The sequence below is a fragment of the Haemaphysalis longicornis genome, unplaced genomic scaffold, assembly GCF_048455015.1.
Source record: "Haemaphysalis longicornis isolate Haplotype H1 unplaced genomic scaffold, Haemaphysalis longicornis Haplotype H1 scaffold_7, whole genome shotgun sequence".
Lineage (NCBI taxonomy): Eukaryota > Metazoa > Arthropoda > Arachnida > Ixodida > Ixodidae > Haemaphysalis > Haemaphysalis longicornis.
In genome coordinates, this window is record NW_027526422.1 from 167,414,696 (window position 1) to 167,436,062 (window position 21,367).

The 21,367-nt window shown below is 47.7% G+C and overlaps 1 protein-coding gene and 1 long non-coding RNA gene across 2 annotated transcripts in view; both read left to right on the forward strand.

The window, feature by feature from the left end:
* LOC144146649 (putative ATP-dependent DNA helicase HFM1) overlaps positions 1-7,048 on the forward strand; it is an 88,213-nt gene extending 81,165 nt beyond the window's left edge. Inside the window, exons 20-23 of the mRNA XM_077678585.1 lie at positions 648-814; positions 4,159-4,256; positions 5,005-5,126; positions 6,947-7,048. Of these exons, the coding sequence (XP_077534711.1) occupies positions 648-814; positions 4,159-4,256; positions 5,005-5,126; positions 6,947-7,048 (489 nt within the window). The remainder of the gene's footprint in view (positions 1-647; positions 815-4,158; positions 4,257-5,004; positions 5,127-6,946) is intronic.
* A 441-nt stretch (positions 7,049-7,489) lies between these two features.
* On the forward strand, positions 7,490-13,954 carry LOC144145452 (uncharacterized). The gene is made up of 3 exons (XR_013317500.1): positions 7,490-7,559; positions 11,202-11,361; positions 13,827-13,954. It is a non-coding gene; the product is annotated as an uncharacterized LOC144145452 (long non-coding RNA).
* Positions 13,955-21,367: the final 7,413 nt, after the last annotated feature.

Consider the following 21,367-nt stretch of genomic DNA (forward strand, 5'->3'; position numbering starts at 1 on the left):
GTATAGCATCCCGGCAGAAGACCCCCGGCGGAGTACCCATAACCATGCAAACTACAGCAACACTTAAATGCTTCTCCACCGTAGTCGATCCACCCTTTTGCCTCACGTGACAGTTTCACAAATTCTACAGCCAACAGGTTTGCAAGTGCGTGTACGCAAGAACTTACAGACAAAGCGGGATGCCGTGATGTCATGCAAAATTGTCCAGAACTGGGCTAGTTGGTATACATTCATAATGAACGTATACCACCTAGGCTATTTGTCAATTTCGCGCTCATCCTTCATTATGTCATGGTATCATCAGCGTCGACAAGTGCGTTTCTCCAACGGGGATGATGACGGGCTACATCCGCCGTATGCCTGCTTCAAATGTTAAAAGGGCTTGAATATGTACATCTTTACCTGGTCAATGCGAACGGATCTTGTGGAGCAGAATCTCTGTGGAGTGAGGTGACGAGCAGCGTTTTGGACTGCGGTGTTTTATGCATAGAGCGCTAAGAATCGCTTAAATTTAGAGCTCTCCGCCATAAACACTGTTAAAGGTTCAATCTTACGGCGACGAAAACCTGGAATCGGAGCATGCGGATGTTTCAAACGTCTGAATACACGAAGCACAAGCAACGCCCTGGCCGCCGTCCGCGATGCAGGAGTCGTGCCGCGGGGACCAGGTGACTCTGGTGTTGTCGGTCCGGGCACGCCCTCACGTGGCGGCGAGCGACGGCAGCGAGAGGGCGCCTCAGTCGCTTGACACAGCTCTCGTGCACCTGTTGTTGGGAGACGCCGACGACAAGCTGCTCTTCCACCAGCGAATACCGTGAGTCACGCTCATCGCGGGTATTAAACGCGACCTTTGTTCTCGGTGTGCCTAAAGGCAAAACTTGGTCGGCCTGCCTGCCTGTCTGTCTGCCTGTCCGCCCCTCGAATCAACCCCCTGGCCGAAAGTAAAGAATTCTTCCACAAAAAGTGTATAAAAAAATAGGCGCTGGTTGCACTAGTTAAGTAAGGCTGGAGAAACGGAAGAGTTCGGAGACCCGGCTGTCGCACCTCGCGTGGGTTTCCTAACTTGCCGCCTGAAGACCTCTATGACTGGCAAGCGCAGATCGTTTCGTCCGAAGCGGGCCACATTTCACAGAGTGGATTACTTTAGTACGCGCTGGATTCCGCGGTCAAGTACAAAGCCAACGCCCGCTCTAGAGAGAGAGAGAGAGAGAGAACCGACTTTATTGTCATCCCTTTTAAGACTAATACACCGCGCCTTCGACTAATGTCCGACTAATATCCGGGGTCTTCGTGCCATCAGACGGCGGTCAGGAACCCATGGTCCCTGGCGGCGTCCTCTGCCAGTTGGATGACAGCAGCTGTAATCTCGGGAAGAGAGCTGATCAATGCGGCCTCCCACTGCTCACTGCCGGGTCTACGAATTCAAAGGAAAGGCTGTGCGCCCGGGATGCGATGATAACTCAATTGGGTAGATGCCGGTTTCATAACGCGATGGGCCCAGGTTCGATTCTGACTACGGGCAGCATTTTTAGGGGTGAGGTACCTTAGAGGCTCGGGCATATTTTAGACAAGAGCATCAATACATAACTGGTACTAGATAGATTTGTTTTAGTTAAAAAAATGTAGGCTTGATTTTTGTGATTGTAAAGGAATTAAAGCGCTAAAAGTGATGTTTTAACCTAAAAATTAAACTATAGTTCGTCCTCGAGCCTGGAACTCAGGCGGCACACAAAGCCCAACCGTAACAGAATGTTCACGAAAATGGCGTGCGAGCAGTTTGAACGCGGGAAAATTGAATTGGGCAAACGTCCAGTGAGTTTACTATGGGAGGAGCGAGACGGGAAGAGAAGAGCTTGTAGGTGGGCGGAGGAAAAGGGGGGGGGGCAGTTACGCTGCAGGGGCGGAAAATGACTATCCTCGCACTGCAACATTTGCACCGAAGGGAGCAGATAGGCAGCCTTTTCTTTTCTGGTTAGACTTCGTTCAGCTGTACCCTATAGTGGGTGTCGAGGCATCTATCACAAGAGCTACGGACTGGCCAATGAGCTTGGGCAAGTGGGCTCACGGTTAACAAAGACGAGAACACGCAAAGTGAACTACACTCAAGAGGAATAAAAAAGTGTTGGCGGTTATCCTTCCTTTTCTTTGTCCTTGTGTATCGCTGGCTTTGCGCTGTTCCCCTCGTTTGTTAACCAATAAGCGCGCAACCATCATTAGCCACTGGTTATCTTCTCTGCTACCATTGCCTCCCTTGAGGACTCAATAATATGCTATAGACACGCAAGGATTTAAATGTTCGTCAGCGGTGTAGATTCACAGTAACTAATGCTTAAGAAATATTATTTTCTGACATAATTATTTTGGATGAGGAGGTACAGAATTACGGGTGCTTACAGTTGTTAAAATAACAGAAGCATCTACCACGCTTATCCGATGAGTGGGCAAGCTGCTAGGCATGCGCTTTCAAATGAGTAATAACCTTGATATCGGTGCAGTGACTAGATTTCATAGAAAGGTAAAACGCGACAATAAGCACGTTCCGTACCCTTTCAGCGACAGACAATTTTTTGCCCTGTGGGGGTAGCTTTCGCTGGCAGACCCAGACGGCGTGCGGTGCGAATGTAGGGTGCCGGGATGTTCCTCCTGGCCCGTGCGAGGAGCAAAATCTAGACACCCTACGCCCATGCTTTTCTATCGAGAGAACCCTGATAATCGCTCAGCAAAATGCACTCTGCTGCTGACGCTTCGCTCTGAGCGGCCGACCGGGAGCGGAGCGGATCGTCAAAAACGGGAGGCTCTCTAATAGCCGGACGTAATGGGGCTCATTCGGCAGCTGCGCATATGTTCTTGGCTCGTAAAAAGCGTCTGCTTCACAGAGGAGCCGCAAGCGGAGCCTCGTGAACACGGATTGCCTATAAGCGATGCGGGCGAACAGTCAGCTTTCTTTGAGTGTGCTTGTGAAATGGCCGCATGCGCGCATCGCCAGAGCAGAGGGAACAACTTTTATTGCAATAGAGCAAAAGTTTGTTCGCTTCATGAGGTGGTGGATCCCTCAGCCCAAGGCACCGGGGTCTTGCGCCGTTGCTCGAGCCCTGGTTATCAGCATAAGCTGGTCGTTCAGGTCGTTCCGTTGCTCAGGGGTCGGACTGGGAATCGGAGGGACGAATTGGGTGTTTCGGCAGGCCCATGTGATGTGGTAAAGAGATCCATATTCGTCGAGGCAGTGAGGGCATTTGTTTCATGGGACCTGGCCCAGGCAGATGGCGTGTAATAGGCTTATGGGCGAGTTCGTGTAAGTTTGTAGACGTCGTCAGATGGTGGCTTTTACTACGCTTAGTTTTTTGTGTGGAGGTGGGAGCATCGGATGGGAGAGACGGTAGAGCTGTAGGATTTGGCGGTACTGCGATGAGATGGGTTGCGGGACTTATTGGTCGGACTGATGCGGTGCTCGGTGGGTATACGCTCGATCAACAGCATGGGCTTGCTGACTTAAGTCATTGTGTTCCGGCGTCCATACAAGGCAGTAAAGAGGTGTTTTAAAGGTGAAAGCCTTAACGTTCCGGTTAAAAACCGGTTTTGGTTTTGTTGATCGGTGCAGAAAATGGTCACCGCTGTCTAGAGTAAACAAAAATAACTTAAGCGCGTAATGGAATTGAACGGGGGTCTCCAGAGTAAAAGCCGAGTGTGTTACCACAGCCCTACTCCGCACGCTGCTAGCGGTGGAGAAACAGTTGTTCTATAGTGCGTTCCTCGTAATGACGGAATATGAAGGCACGGGGTTTCCATGAATACACAAGTGGGAGGGGGGGTCAATTTATGGGGAAGAGAATTGAGTCAACACAGGTATCTAGACACAAAATCTATGTCGGCGTGAAAGTCATAGAAAAAATGTGTAATTATAATAAAAAATTCACTGGGGCACGTAGTCTGCTCACAGGCTTTGAAGGCGAAAAAAATGGCTATACTTACCAACAAAGCTTTTACAGCTAGATCGCAGTTCAGCTTGTTGAGGAGCAATGTCGAGAGTGTGCCAGATAACGCTGATAAGCAGGTAGGAAGATAAAAGGGCAGTTTTGAACAGATAGGTATTGTTCCGGCGGAAGAAGACGTGTTGATGATGATGCTTCTGCCATAACTGTATCTTCTGTGACGCTGCAGCGGAACTCATCTGTCGAGCGGCTGGACACGGCGCATAGTGCTGCGCAGGGCCGGCTCGGGCGACGGCATCACCGTCTGTCTCATCAGCAGCAGGCACGGTAGGTCGGAAACATAGGGCGTCAACGTCACCGAGACAACCACAGGCTGTTTATCCGCTGTTAGGAACAGCAACTCCACGTTTACCGTACTAGTGCAGAAAGGATATCATTACGAACAGCAGCTGCCATCCGGCTGAAACACTACCAATTAGTGACTCCGCCTATTCATGTAAGCGCATTTATCCAAAACCTTGTCGCTTCGCGCATGCTGTTCAGTATTTTTCCTTGCAGACAAAAGGGCATGTGCCAGATTGTGAGGAAACATCAAACATTAGCTTTGAAATTTGTTGCCTTTGCCTCAACTGTCGTGTGGATAGAACTTGTAGGGTGAACTGCTTTGATACATTCGCCAACTTCCGCGCTCACCGCAGCCGGATCCAGTCTCTTGCACTGGCTTCGCCAAGGCACGGCGGGCCTGGAGAGGTCAGGGCTATCAAGTGTGGTGCAAATAGTTGGATTACAGAACATCAGTGATGTTTCTTAGCTTGGAGTTGCTTGTGGAAGTATACATCAGGGTAATGTGCCTGTTACAGTACAACACAGAGCAGCATATTACTGCACAGAACAGCATAACATAGCAGAGTAATGGTTCACATGAAATATAGCACACTAGAGTACACGTACTAGTCCCTGCTGACAGTTTAGGGACCGCGGACTACGAATGCCTACGAATTCCCGGCATGTACGGCACAGCTGCGGCTAGCAGATATGATCACCTCTGATGAATTTCACCGTGTGCTCAATGTAGTGGGAGTGGATGTGCGCCGCAGCTTTGAGCCGCGCTACGCCGGAGCGAAGATCACGCTTCCCTCGCCGTGGAAGGCGCCCCCTGCAAAGGCCACGAAGCTGGGTGATGCCCAGTATGGAAACGTAAGGAATGTTTACTATCTCTTCACACTGCTACGTACCCTCTGACGTTGCAAAAGTACTGGCTTCAGTGTCCAGCAATGGGATGTATTGGGGGGGACAAACAAAATTCAAGTAGGAAGCGGGGTCTTGGGGGAAACCCGTATAGGAACCGAAACGTTTTGATGATGTGAACACCAAGCTACTCCGGTTTAAAGGTATTGTTGTGACCAAACATGGTGCAAAAGGAAGCTAGTTTACAACTGCTATAGGCTAATTGCCAACTGTTTCATGCTGAAATGTTTGCAATATAATGAACGGGGCTTAGGGCATCTTTCTGTAGTATTAATGACGTTCGATGACTTTTTTAGCGCATCATGTGTTGGCACGGGTGATTCAGAATTAACTACGAACGCAAGGAGCAATGCACTTCGTTGATTGATTGATTGATTGTAGGGTTTAACGCGCCGACGCAACGCAGGCGATGAGGCGCGCCGTAGTGGAGGGCTCCGGATTAAATTGACCGTCAACCTGGGCATCTTTAACGTGCGCCGAAATCCCGAACGCACGGCCGCTTTCGCTTTTCGCCTCCATCAGAAAAGCGGCCGCCGTGGCCGGGAATCGAACCCGTGACCTCGTGCTCAGCAGCGCAAAGCAATGCACTTCAATTCGTAAAGTTGAGAAGAGTGTTCTGGTGGCAAGAGCTTTACTAGAAGCGTTCAAACTTCAAAGGTGATTATGTTTAAAAGCTTGTATTGTGCTTACAGTTTGCCCTTTATAAAAACGGAAGACAAGCTACTTATTTCAAATGCCTCTTTATTAACTCCAGAGCTCACAACGAGCAAGGGCAGTATTGCTCAACGAAGTGCGCAAGCTCTTCTCTCCAGCAGCCACCTGCTTCTGTGGCTGCAAACAGTCCTCCGTGTGCAGAGACGCCGCGCTGTCTGTCCGAGAGAGACAAGATAGTCGTCTGCATAAAAATCCGCAGCTTGGCTGCAAGCGAAAATGCCGCCGTGTTCTTGAACGTGATTAAACGACGTATTCTCACAATGTGACGTCCCCGACGTATTTTGCTATGGCGCCGGCAAAGCAACCAATCGCAAATGTCTCACGCGCTCTTCGCACACTAAAAATGGCTGCTAAGCAATTCGTTAAACTACTCCCGTCCTATCACGCATACTATGCACCCCACATCCTGTGCTACCAATAGCCATTGCCACGGTAGTGAAGGAAAGAAGCGTGATATAATTTTATTTTCAAAGACAAATAAGCTGAATGGGTTACAGTTAATCTGTTTTCAGCAAGCAGAGTGACAAGGCGATAGCCCATGAGTGAGCCACGAGGGCACATGGGCTAATCAGTCATGAAGAAACAAATGTTCTGTTGGGGCGTTCTGGGGCTGTTACATGTGATCATATGGGCCATATATATTGTCCATATATGGGCCTCTGCCTACTCCAGTGTGGAAGGATGGTGGTTAGTGATGGTGTGGAACACCTCTTAATCACTGAAGTGAAGGGTGTGTGCCCATGAAGAAGAAATGATAGCTGAAATCAATAAAGCTTTCGATAATGCGCGCAGTTTATTATTAGAATATATGACATGCGATAAAAGTAGCTCCACAACACCATCATAATCGTACAGGTAAGTGATATCCAACTAGCGCCTTGGCTCTTGGCACTACGGAATGCAGTGGAGTTGCAGTGGCATATTTTCTACACATAAAGTGAACGTGTTCATTTGCGACATCTCTTACGTTACAATTTGGCAGCGACTAGCGGAACACACAATAACAGGATCTGCTGTCATCACTTCTCTCGTTGCCGAAAAAAAATCACTTTCAGAAGATCGACTGGGTTTCGACTATGCCAGCACCGAAGCTCAAGAAAAATGCCCCTGGAGCTTCACCTCGGGTGGCGGGAACCAGTGAGTCGGACATTTTTTGAAATTGTGAAACTGCTTTTGAAAAGCAAACGTTCTATCGCGGGTATAAAAATATTCGATCACAGACCATACAAAGCTGGGCTTGGGATCGCCAGGCATCCCAGCATTTTTTGTTTGAGATCGCCAGCACCCGCTACACTCAGCTACTCCGGCACCGGCGCTGTCTCTGGGCTTTCTCGTGACACTTCCTCGGCAGCCATTCGCAAATATGTACATTTTACACAGACTACTCTATATATGCTTTGCCGTACAGAATCAATGAATCTCTTTCCAAGCAGGCACAGGTATTGAAGGGACAGTGAAATTGAAACTGGGCAGTGTTGTTGCGCTTAAAAGCAGCCATTCCGCCACCAGTGAGCTGTTGCTTCCCTGTTTGAAAGTGTACTTCCAATGCGAAGCAACGTGTGTTCCTCGAAACGCTAACATGTTCTTTCTTCACCTAGGCGACGCAAGCAACGCTCCTGATTTCACATCTGCTACTGGCGGTGACGAGGCAGTGTGCGTAAATGCTGAGTGAGTTGACCTGCTTCGACCTTTGTAGTGACATGGGAAACGGCAGTGGGAAATAGAGCACCGTAGAACGGAGCAATAGCACAAGTTTGTCTTCATCCCTGGCCTATTTATATAAAAAAAATGTAACCGAATTCTATTCCTTCTTTTTTATTATTCCTTCCTCTGTGGGCGTTGTATGTCTGCGTAGAGCAGGGGAAGAGCTTTTTACGAATCGCGCGTCTGGTAACCTTATTCGGTTCCTGTTGTTTTTGAGAGAGTGAGAGAGTGGGAGAGAGAGAGAGAGAGAGAGATAGATAGATAGATAGATAGATAGATAGATAGATAGATAGATAGAGCGAGATAGATAGATAGATAGATAGATAGATAGATAGATAGATAGATGGATAGATGGATAGATGGATAGATGGATAGATGGATAGATAGATAGATGGATAGATGGATAGATAGATAGATAGATAGATAGATAGATAGATAGATAGATAGATAGATAGATAGATAGATAGATAGATAGATGGATAGATAGATGGATAGATGGATGGATAGATGGATGGATAGATAGATAGATAGATAGATAGATAGATAGAGAGAGAGAGAGAGAGAGAGAGAGAGAGAGAGAGAGAGAGAGAGAGAGAGAGAGAGAGAGAGAGAGATAATAGGCATCTTTAATTACGAGCTTATTGGTGCGTGAAGGTGACACCACTGTCCCTGTGTAGGGCGTCTTGTCCGTGATGCCCTGGTCCTTGCTGGCTGCTCATTCCTTTTCTTTCAACATGCGCTGGGTGGAGAGGTGCGAGCTGGAGTGTGAGTGAATGAGTGATTTATTGATACAGAAAGTGGAAAAGAAGTGGACTGGGGATATTTTGAACTCATTTGGAGTTCACCAGCATACAACGCAGTCTGGGGGAACGGGGCGAGAAGGGGAATGAAAGGGGATAGGTGAGAACAAATCGAGACACAGAAGGAGGGAGAGAGAAAGAAAGAGATAAGGAGTGCGTAAGGCTGACCGGCAGGAATGGGGCTACAGCCGTTGTATGAGGTTCGTCTCCTCGAGGAAGTCCAGGAGAAGTCGGAATGCATCCCGCCGGATGGAGTTGGGGCCCGTCGGGAAAGTTACGTGCATCAGGGTGTCGCTAGGCCGCCCGAGACGCTGGAGTGCGGCCCATTGCTCGTACATGAAACGGGAATTGGGTGAGAAGGTTGGGGATTGAGTGCATTCCCAGACCAGATGGTACAAGCGTCGGGCTGGAGGGGTGGGGGAGGTACAGGAGCTGTAATGCTGAAACAAAATAAGATATATCTCGGTTTATGTCAAGGGCCCGTAAGTACTCAAGTATACGGCAATTGTGGCTGAGAAATACCAGTTTCCTAGTTTACGATGTTTTTCAACTACATCTGAGAACTCAATTAACAATGTAGATCTATACATCGTCATCCTGTGAGACCACCTGGACTTTTACGTAACCCACGGAACACTCCATCTTAACTTATTTTTTGCCTCTTCCTTTTCCCCCCTCTCTTTCGCTCTGCTTCCTTTAGGGCCTTTATTATCTTCGCCCCATCCCCGCCAAGTAGCATATAGGCGAATACACGCCAGAAGACCTCTCTGCTTTCTTCTAATAAAGAGCTCTCTCTCTCTCTCTTTCTGTCGCCTACCCAGGGAAAGAATGAAGGCGTACAAATGTATGCCAGTTAGAATTGGCATTACGAACGTTCATGGTGCACCTTAGTTAGCTAAAAGAATGTGGTTACATTCATTTAAGCCTCTGCTACACAGAATTAAGTTCTCATACCATGATGTTCGAAAGTGTCGATAGACCAAATGTCGCACTTCTCCATGTCTATTCATCTATTCACAGCTAAAGATGAATTTGCTCACGTCCTGTCAGAAGCTACCCTCCTGGTTTCCTTAGCTGGTTGAGGGCAGCAGAAAATAGGTTGCGTTTTCATATTTTAGGCCTCATTCACGGGGATCTTTTCGTTACGTTTCGTATTAAACAGGCGACGTTGCTTCCATGTTGCTTTTCGGTATAGCGATTTGGGTGTCGACATTTTAATCACTGATGGGCATTTTTTCATCGACATTTTTACCGTTGATGTCAAGAGCGGCACTACAAAATTGGTGTTCCTGTACGGATTTCATGAAAATATGTAAGGCTCCAGGTAAGCGACTCGTAGAAAAGAAATTGTGGGCCCTATAAAGAATAGCAATCGTGACATATTGTCTGAGTCAGGTAGCGAGTATTCTTTGCGACAGACCGCAAGTATTCTTTAAAGCAAAGGTATCCGGCATGGCTTCACCAGCAGCCCAGCAGTGCACCTACTAGCGCGCACGTTACCGGATGTCCAGAGCGTAACGTATCCGGTGCTTTAAGGCGGTCATTAGAACTTCTTTGCAGCTCCACAGCCCAAGGAACTTTCGCCTGCTCGCAGGATATCTTAGCGGGCAAAAATGACCCGATTTATTTTTTAATAGCTTATTAAGCACCCAAGGTTCTACGTCTCTTTCCACAAGCATATAGCTCTTTCCACTGAACCCAAATTAGTGGAAATAAACGTTTTAAACAAATAAACAGAGTGACATTGTGTCTGCTAAGCGACGGGAGGCGTACATCGTTCGTGTATAATCAGTAATCCATAGTTATTCAAATTCCAAACGCATTTGTAAGCCAACAGACTGTACATCATTTTTCGTGACCAGCTTTTGTTTGTATTTGACTCTTAGCTCTTCGTTTAGAGCGCAGGAATAGGAGAAATATTTTAACTGGAAAATTCTGAAGGACCGATCGTGATTCGGGACGAATTGAGTGCTCGCTTAACGTGAATGGCGCCTTAATAATGAGCGTGTGCGCAAATGTATACAGCGCTCCAATTTTATCCCATTTTATCCATTACTTTTGAAAAGTAGACATGAAAGCTGCATGGTTGCTAAAGCTGATCGGAGATTGCCAGGCGCATTGAATGGCCGAGGGATACCTGTTTTCGACTGCTCTCCTTGACTTTTGCTTAGCTAACTTATTCGAGGACAAGAAAGGCATTTTCGAAGTGCAGTCCCGGTTCGTCGCGTACAACGCGGAAATAATACGCTGATTTAAATTAGTCAGAGCTCTCCAAGACTGGTGCACGTCAATCACAGCTCCAATACCGGAAAATCAATGTTATAATGCAAGCTAGCGCCGCCGCGGCATCACATCACTAACGCTCTTGTTGCCAAGGTGGTTGAAAAAGGTGGAAGAGCACAGGATAAGTGTTCTCCCTCACCTCTCTCGCATCTCCAACGGTTGAAGAGTCGGAGACTCCTCAACTTGCCCCCTCTCCAGTTTGCCCCACAACTCTCCACTTTGACCCCACCTACTACCCTCTCGCGCACAACCCCTGATACCTCCCTTCAGTCGCCCGGATCCCACCTCAAGAAAAATACATACTATCCTATCCGGTTACTCGAGGTTCATCGAGGTACTACATTGAGCTGATTGTTTTCAAGCACTTGAATGAAAGCGTTACGGCGTCTGGGTTTGGGGCCTCCTACGTGGGGGTCGCCGACTATAAGATCAATCTACTGTCTGAGCCACTGTGAGTGAATAACGACTTGTACACTTCCTTGCTACCATCCCGGGGTTCATCATCGCGGTTATATGGGCGCAGGTTGCGCAATCCTCCACAACAGGAAGACGAAACGAAGGACGACGCCGAGGCTGCCTGGGATGATGCTTTCGACGACGACGGCGACTACGCCAGTTCCTGGTGCACGCCGGAGGCTGCACCAGGCTGCGCTGATGACTTCGATGACCTGCCCTCGCCGCACGTACGTCTTTCCTCCTTTGCATCGTCGGTAGTCTCTAGACTTTCCAAATAAAAAATGAAGGAAGCTCACTCTAACGCGCAAGACTTGAAGGTAGCGAAGCGGTACGCCACATTCACGACCATCACGACGGTTTGTGTCCACGATTGCAGCCGATTTGCTTCTTCTTCGCTGCCGCAACGGGCTTTACTCCATCAGTGTTGCTGTGTCAGCGTTCTCTATTTTTTCTGGAAGTGACAATCGTTAGACATTCCCGTGGAGGGGCGTACCCTATGACGTGTCTTCCTCGTTCTGAGCAAGTGTTGCCACGATTACGGCACACGCTGGAGTTTTTTTTTTACCTGTCCTGGCCAGTTGCCCTGGCTTGCAAACGTGCGCCAGGGGCGCTGGGCGGTCGCCTCGCACACACGAGCGCTCGACATTTCCTTGGTTTTTTAACTGCCAGGTGGTCGCCGCAATTTCGGCCAATCTCCCTGAGTGCGTATGCATGGCTTGGCAAGGTGCTTGGCTTGAGAACTAGCATTTTTCGGACCGTTTTGGTACCCATCAAGACCACGTTTTGTAGCGCGCGGCGCTTTACGTCGCATCATGGATGCGGTGATTGAAAATGCGCCAGCTAGAGGCCGCCAACTGCATTGCGCTAAAATGGATGCAAGCGCCTGGCAACACGCGCGAGGGTGCGCGTCTCCGGGGCTCCCGGGAGGGCGTCTGGCTGGATTTTCCTCTAGCCACTCTACCGGGATGCGGCAGACCTGCTGCGCCCTTCCTTGACGCTCACGATGACGGCGACGAGGACGGACTCGAAATCGCGGCTGCATCTGAAAACGCCATCATTCTCCTGAAGAAGGCGCGGCAAAAATTTATCAGACTTTTTCTCTGCGAAGTCAGCCGCCAGATAGTGTGCTGCCGAATGATGATCAATGATCCGTTCACCGTAAATAATGTAACGATTCTTTGCTGGTTGTTTTTCGCTTGTTTTAAATGCGGAGCACTGTTTGCTGAGTACCCCCACAGCCAGGAGCTGGTAACGCCCTGCGTTCCCAAAAAAAATGCTGATTTCGCGGAAGTTCCAAATGTAATCGTTAAAATAACGTAAATGGAGACAATTGTTCAAGCGAAATTTCGAAAAGCTAAAGAATAAGAAAAATATAAAAAAATTATGGAAACTGTCAAAACGTATACCGCATGACATTTCCACAATAATGCAGATTTCGTGAAAGTTTCGCCTGTAATCTTTATAATTGCGTACATGGAGATAATTGGTCTGACAGGATTTAGAAAAAAAAATGGCTGGAAAAAACTCACACTCAAGACAGCGGCATAAGAATGCTATGTATGAGTAGATAATTCGCCGAATTCCTGCAGAATTTTTCTCGTTTTCTCGGGCTGCTGTGAGTTTCGGTGGTGAGTACATCCTCCCTTGCATGTATATTTTCGGTAGGAATGGAAATGGACTATAACAGAGTAATTACGAAACCTCTTGAAGGGATTCGTAATTACGTCGTTTTATATATATATATATCACGCGGTCACGCGGAGGGAGGTTTGACGCGCTCACGGTTGTCATACCCGGTCTGCTTCAAAAGAAAAGCAAACGTTTCTGAATTTTCTTGTTTCCTATATATATATATATATATATATATATATATATATATATATATTATATATATGACAACTGTGAGCGCGTGAAGTGAAATCTCCCTCCGCGTGATCGGCCCCTCCCCAGCGCCACCCCACCACCAAAATCCAGCATAAAGGAGCAAGCGGTGTTGCGCGCGTGCTAGCCGGGAAAGACGCCGGCCAAAACATCACTCCGAGAGCCCTTCAAACTGGACGCAAACAAAACCGCCCAAAATGTCACTTCAGAAGCCCTAGAAGAAGTAAACACACAAGAGGCTGTGGCTATGGCGAATTTTGCTGTAGGATATTTATATATTACCATTACTGGCTCCCGCTGGCGTTTAGGCGGGTGAGTTGTTCTTCATCCGGGAAGGATTCTTAGCTACTCGACAAGGTGGAACCTGAGGTGGCGACAGCGGTGGCTATAGCACACGTTTTGCGGCAGCGGCTTTGCGTCGTTGTTGCACCCATTCGCGCTTCTGTGAAAGCCTGTCCTCCAATTACCGCTCCTCTTCCCCCAAGCGAACGACACACATCCGTCACATAGCAAGTTGTTGATAAAGCGTTAGTGCTCTTACCACCCGGTTGCGCAACTTGTCAAAGAGAAATCGGTGGCGGCGAGGGTATAAAACATGTGAAAGAGGTGGTGGCGAGGAGGAGGTGAAGGGCGGTGGTGAGTAAATCGTCGCCTCCGAACAGAAAGCCGGGGTTCTAGCCATATACCGCTTCTCTGAAATAAAGTAAGAACACGCGTAACATTACTTCACGTCATCACACATACAGTGATGTTCATTTCCCATATTAAAACTCCTAACAAGATCTTTTTGCATCTTTCATGACGTGTTTAGTGGCACTATACCCCTCCTGACTTGGTACCACAAGAAACGGAGGAGAAGCAAAGTGTCGAGGACGCAGCGGTTGAAAGTGTTCGCCCGCAGGACAACACAATGAAAATCGCGGCACGTGGAGAGCTCCGGTAAGTAAAACATCACTCCTTTTGTGTCCTGTCTGGAACTTTTGATGCCATTGTCGAGTGATGCGCTAAGCCGTTCGATACGACACGCAGTGACCGAAACAGTGATAATACCAGGCAGAAGGCCAAAACGGAGACGTTACAGGGAAATGTTCTGGAATGCCTTGGCTTACGAGTGTCATTGGTTTAATAACTGTGAATATGAAGCTGTGCCATGTATGTTCTGTAGAAGTTACTTCGAGGCTTCATGAGCATCGCACAACGCTCATGTCATGATGTTCTTGTTAATGATGCTGAGATTTTTACCAGTTGTTACACGGCGGAGGAACCTACTCCACAGAGAGCGTGACACGATACAAGCACAGACTTTCATTAGGGCCAACCCTAGAGCAGCTCCGCTGTTGAGAACACAGAGAGTCTTCGTTCATTTACAGCGCCACTGTTCGATGTCCTGCGGTCGCCCGGCACTGCGCGACAGCGCCATGTCCTTGGTTAATGGCGATACGCGGTGGTCTTCGTCGCGAACGTCAGCAGCAGAGCGACCGAACGCTGCACTAGAAATTCATCGAGCGTGACAAGCTTGTGATCCTACAGGATTCACAACCACGACGGACAATGGCACGCTTTGATTTCTCCAGCGACGGCCCCACTTGTGAAATTTGGTGTTAGATGCCCCTCACATTGAATGGAGGCCTTGACCGCAGGCTCAGGCAGGGCGAAATCTCGGTGCGGGGGCGCGACCCATTTGCTTCCAGTCCAACTGGATGGTTTCAAGTTAAAGGGGCCATTAGACAAATACAAGTTTGATTCACTAAAAAAAACACTGTTTCTGTCGCGATAGCAAAATGCCACGGATATCGCAACTTTCGAACAAATATTCGACATATTAAAAAAAAAAAGGATGAAGCCACTTCTCGGAGATTTCCCCATGGCATCACAGAATATTCTGTGTGCGATTTTTGCTCGTGAACCTAAGCCACCACTGGAAAACATGACGGGGAAAGTGTAACAGGGCATCTAGTCCCATCTTATTACAGCAGTTGCATGCTAACTTGCAGTTCAGGCAGTGAGAACTGAGTTTTAGTGCGGCCCTTATTATGTTACTCCCGGCCATACGACGTCACTGGAGCGCGAATCTGGAAAGTTTTGAAGTATTTCTTTCGTTCATTCTGGTTACAAAACATCTGTTGTGGCTGCAATGGAGCTCAATGAGTTATCAAAGGTTAGTTCTTTTAAACAAAAAAAAAGTTGTATTTTGTTTTCATGGCCTGCGCAACGTGAACTTGTCGCAAGCGCTTGGTTGGTGCGCCGCCAGAAATATCAATGCATGTAGTTTGGACAGTAAACTGAAACCACTTATTTTATGTGCAGTTCCAGTCGCCAAGAAAGCTCGTGTGCACGTCGCTCACCACAGCCTCAGCCCTTCAAGAGTGACCTGACAAGCGCCGGCAGGCCAGTTCCGGCTGCGGCAAGGTACGTGTCCATGATGTGCTGCCAAGCCGTTATAAAAATTCACGTAAACGAAAATCACCGATTTTATGTGCAGTTTCAGACGCCAAGAAAGCTCGTGCGCACGTCGCTCACCACAGAATCAGCCCGCCAAGAGTGACTTCACAAGCGCCAGCACTCCAGTTCCGGCTGCGGCCAGGTACGTGGCCATGCTGTGTTGCCAAGGCGTTATAAAAAATGACCTGAATACACAGTGCGCCTAAAGTGACAAATGGCGACGCATACAGGATCGTTATCTGAGGCGAAGACCAACGAAACGCCGAGATAGCTACCGCATTTTCTCGGAATCCTAAAGAGACGGATTCGACTCTCGCTGATTCCGACTGTAATCGGCCAAACTAAAGAGGGAGAGCAAGGGTGACAGAAAAACTAGAGTCGAGGCATTGTTTCTCGCGCAACGTAAAAGAAATGGGCTTGAACTTAGCCTTCCCTCTATTATCCCACTTTTTGCAGTGGAGCTTATATAGGCCGATCATGTTCGTCCGTCTGCTGAAGGCCATTGTCATGCAGGGGTAGGAGAAGGTTCGAAGACCCACCGATAGAGAGCGCAGTGGTCTCACAGGGGCGGGTTGCTGTCCCTCCAGCTAGGGGAGGGAGCTTCATGCCACTGACGTTTTGTTGCCGATTTCTTTGCGTGAGCCGTAGTATTTGCGTAGCGACGGCGTTGCCGTTCTCGGGCGAGCGTCTGTTGGCGTTCCAGCCGACATAGGAGAACCAGAGCTCCGCTGTTTCATTAGATCGCAGACAGCGTGGAACTGGGTTTAACTTTCGGATAAATCCCCAGAAGTCACTATAAATTCTATAAAATGTGTAGTGACTTCGCCGATATTCTGGTAATGGCTGCATCTCCTCTGCACATTGCTGGTCAATTGGTTTTGTTGCAGAATTCGGAAAGCAGGCGTAATGGCTCAGATGGCTACTAAGTAACAGCACTAGAATCGGGGGGGGGGGGGGGGGGGGGCGTTGTTTCTATGAAAATTCGTGGTGCATGGTGATAGGTTTGACTGCAAAAAATGATCGATACTCTCCCTCTAATGCCCCTCATCTAAAACCTAAGTCATAGCTTGCCGCCAAATCAGCGGTTGGAATGAAAAATTCGTGAACGGTTCCACTGTTTGAAGGTTGATGACCAGTGAAGAATTTTAGCTCACTACATAGAGGTGACAAAGAATTTTGGGGAAGGTATGAATAATTTTTTTCTTCTGTTTAGCATGGATGGTGGTCATTCGGAAGAAGGACACATGCAAATACGCACACTTTTCTTTTTACCCTACCTATCTTGAACATGGTGCCTGTCCACAACTAATCTACTCAACATTTATTTCCAACTGATGAGACGTATAAATTTGAGGTCTAAGTTATGCTTTTATCTTAGCAATGATGCCTATTACTGACTAATCTACTGAAGCCGCATATACAAGTGATGTGACGTACAAGCTTGATGTCCAAATCATATTTCCCACAGCACGTAGCTTTGGTGTAAGGTAGCCGTGTGCTAATAGAGAGTTTTAGCAGTCCGTATGCTCCGATTCTTACGTTGGTACCGTGTTTACCGGGACCAGTCTGGGAACTTGCGCATTCGTCACGGTAGGGTGGATTAGTTTCACGGCCGGCCCTTGCCATGCCCGCGCATTCGTCCCGGTGGGGTGCGTCTCCTCGCCCTTCCCGCGCGCGCATGCACAGTCGGGTCCCAGTGAACACGGTACCAACGTAAACAACGCAACAGACGGACGGCTAAAACTCTCTAATAGCAAACACGCCAGGACATCCGATTTCCAATGCTCCGGGTTATAGAACGCCTCACGCTGGAAATACGTACATCCGCAGGAGTTATTGTACGGAGACGTTCAAAATACACCGAACCGTAGCCATACAAACTTCGCTTAATAATCACAGTCGATCATGCTGAGGTTACACGACGTGATGTTGGCGTGTACCTGCGCAAGTGCAATGATTTAAGGACAATATTTCATTTGCTACGTACGAAGTCGTACGCTTAAAATGATAAACAAATCGCGGGCCATCTCCACTAACGTGAAACCTGGAAAGGGGCGAAGCATGCAGTGTATAAATGTATTCTTGGCGTCTTGGTATTTTTGATTGATTGATTGTAGGGTTTAACGCGCCGACGCAACGCAGGTGATGAGGCGCGTTGTAGTGGAGGGCTCTGGATTAATTTTGACCACTTGGGGATTTCTAACGTGCGCTGAAATCTCGTACACACGGGCGTTTTTGCTTTTCGCCTCCATCAGTAAAGCGGCCGGTCTTGGTATTTTTGCTCACGGAGATGAAACCATTGGGGGGTAGAGGTACACAGCGTTGCTGTGTGTCTCGTGCCATTGAAGCACGAAGTGTTCTAGCATGAGGCGTTGGAAAACGAGTGCCCCGGTGTGATCTTTTAGTACGCGTTACGTTCTAGTGCAAGGAGGTGGAAAACGAGTGTCTCAGTCTTTTAGTACCGTGACTACATGATGATGCGACATGAGACGACAGCGTCATGAGACGCCGGCAACCCGATCCCCTAAAATGCGATCATTGACATGCGCCACGTATCCATACGTTGGCATTGATCTGAGGCAGATGACCGTGCAAATATACGACTAATATATCGGCGTTTGCCTTTTTGTGTCATTCCTATTGGAGATACGTGTCACGTGAGCTGTGTGCCATGGGCATTGGTCTGGAGCATCCGTCGCGGGTATTTCAGGTGCCAATATCCCGTTGCGCTGGGTTCAAAAGGCCATGGTGTGATAATCGAAGTAAAGACGGATGCACATTTTGTTCGACTACACCATCTATCTACAATTTTTCATGACTGTTCCTAATTTGCGGCGGTTTCATGATTTTTTTAGTAAGTATTCATTTTGCTGTGGTAATTCAGGATATATAAACACAGTTAAACCTCCGTGCTCGACCTAGTTCTATTCTAAATTTGTTGGCGCTATAATTATTAAAGTGCGGAACTGTAATTACATGCTACTATTTTCGCAAACACCCTTTAGGCTTCCATAACATCGAACCGGTTTGGAAATTTTCCTGTGTCCTGATAAGAGGATGAGACAAAATGAGCTGGATAGCAGTGCATCGTTGAACGCAATCGGTACTTTACATTTAAAATATGCTGCCTTACGGAGGGAAATATACGAAAGGAGGTCACTTGAAATGTTGACTCTCTTAAAAATATTTGGCAACACAAAAATAAATATGTGCTGAATCTGATTTTCACAGTATTGCCCAAGCTGGAAAATCTGGCAGTATTGCCCGCCGCCTCTACCATTTTTTTTCCGAAATTGCCATGACGATGGCATGCAGAGGCAAGACGCCGTTTCTGTCCATTACTTCCGACCTTTTATTGAGCTGGCAATTTAACTTTGGTGCTAGTTTGAACAGCTGGCTTCTAAACGGCCGCCAGGGGTCCATACAGTGTGAGCTGGCAGAATCTAAGGATGTAGTGCGCGCAAAATGTCTAGAAAAAGGTCCCTCGTGTTGAAAAATCTAAAAGAAAATGTCTATACTTGCAGTTTCCCAAAAAGCCCCGTGGTGCGGTCCTGCCCGCGAGTTTCCAATCCTGCCGGAAATGACTTGCCAAACGATAGGTAGGTTAATGAACTGGCGCAGAAAGCCGCTGCAGAAAGTCGCCTGCCAGCACTGAGAGTACGTTTTGAAAGACGAGATAGTGTCGTCATATCCCGGGAAAAAAATCTAAACCCCTTTCTTTAGAAAAAGATGGTTAAAATGCGAAGCTTTCTCCTATGCAACCTAAGCCAAACTCAAAGTCCAAAATCCGAGAAGCTGCAACCGTGTATGCCTAAGCTGACAGACGATGAGTGCGCTCTGATTTCTAGCCCTATCACGCTTGTAAAAGTTATGGCTGCCATCTCTGACCTTAAGAATAACAAGACTCCTGGGGCAGATGGCTTGAGTGGAGAGTTTTATCAAAAGTTCTCTGCTATCCTTGCTCCCGTTCTGTTAGACATATTCACAGCAGCATCTGTCTAAGCCAGTTGCGATTATGTCGTCTGCTAGGCAGAGCTGCCCCCTTTCACCCTTGTTGTTTGCCTTATACCTCGAACCTCTGTGCCTTAGAATTCAGCAGAGACAAAGGGTACGGGCTTTTTCCTTAATATCGTGCGAGGTTAAAGTCCTTGCTTACGCGGATGACACTGCCTATTTTTTGTGTTGATAAAAAAAGCGTTTAGAAGCCCTTAATCTGACCAGGCAGTTTTGTGACGCGTCTGGAGTGGCTGTGACTATGGAAAAAACATGGGGATTTTGGTATGGTGAATGGGGTGCTAAACCCTCCTTATTTACTGGCATTATTTGGGATAAGGACGGAATTCAATACGTAGGTGTTCCTTTGCCCCAAATACGAAACACCGGGCCGCATTGGTCATTAGCACTCCAAAAAGTCAAGTGAGCCTCGCAGGCATGGATGGGGCGAGAACTTTCTGTGTTTGCGAGGGCGCAGGCTTGTAATGCCTTCCTTGTCGCATAGCTTGTTTACGTGCTGCAAGTACTTAATTGTGCGCGTTCTAAAGTACACGCTCTACACAGAGTTTTGGCGACCTTTGTGTGGGGGCCTCAAGGGGAACCTATGCGTAGGGACAATTTGTTTGTTCCATTAGTGTCTGGGGTTGCTCGGCTGACAGATTGGTTTGCACACCATCTAGTATTTAGGTTTTTCTTCAATAAAATTACGCATCACCCGCTGCTGCTAAATGTTATTCAATAGCGAATAAGTTCTCATTTACCTTTTTTGCGTGTCCCTAGGGGTGAAGTTAGTACGAAGCCGCCATGGGGCTTTTTAAAGGAGGTGGTCGACACCTTTCACTTTCTTACTGCGAGGTTTTTCTAGTAATACCGGTTTACCCTTTCCAGGAAGGCATTGACGAACACTCTATCAGGAAGTCGGTTCCCAGTGCTGATTTATCGCTAGCTTTACATTGGCCACCATAAGGACAGTGTTTTGAAACGTGTCACAACGTATGTGTCTGCCGCCAAATGCAAAAATGTTTTTCTTTAAGCTCAATACATCAACACTCCCAGTGAAAACATGGTTGCGCGAGCAAGGAATGTCTACTCGTTGGTCTGACAATTGCCGCTTATGTAATCAACCTTAAACCATTGTTTTGTTTTGTGCCGGGATGCGGTGTTTTGCTAGGATGCTATGCAAAAAGTATATGAACATTACCTCTTATACAACTCGGTTCTTGCCTTTTCGGGATGCTACTGGAGTGCATTATGATATATTTGTTGTGATGGGATTGTATAGCTTGTGGAAGTGCCGCATGACTGACAGGCACGCGGAACCCCCTCGCCCAGCGAAGTCCACTTTTCGGCAGCAGGCTGCGTTGGTGCGGAGCATTTATGCGTCGCAAAGTGACCCACCAGATTGGCTGTATCTGTTGGACGCGTGCGTCTGCTTGCCGAAGTGTGGACAAACGGCTTATTTTAGCTGCCGTGATGTGCGTCTCCTTGAATGACTGATAGCTTTTGTAGGCTGTAACAAGTGCAGCTTTTCATGCAGTAACGAAAGAAACAAAAAAAAAATCAGGATGGCGCAGTGGGATAGACGCCGACTTCATAACATGAGGGACTCAGGTTCGATTCCGATCACGGAAAGCGTTTTTCTTTCTTGAGAGCGCTTGATGTGCCTTTGCGGATTTGTGTGGAACCCCATTGTGTAAGTTGGCGTTCCTCGAGTGAAGTGTGGGCGTAACGATTTGGATTTCGGAATTTCACTTCCAACTTTGAAGACATTAGCTTCCGATCAGAGAAAGCTTGGCGTTTCAACCACCTTTCGCTTCCCCCACGATCATCATCGTTGGTGAAGTGAAAGGTAGTGCTGTGGCTCTATGAACCATTCACTCTATGAACCTACTGCCAACTGGCATCATCTGTTTGCTT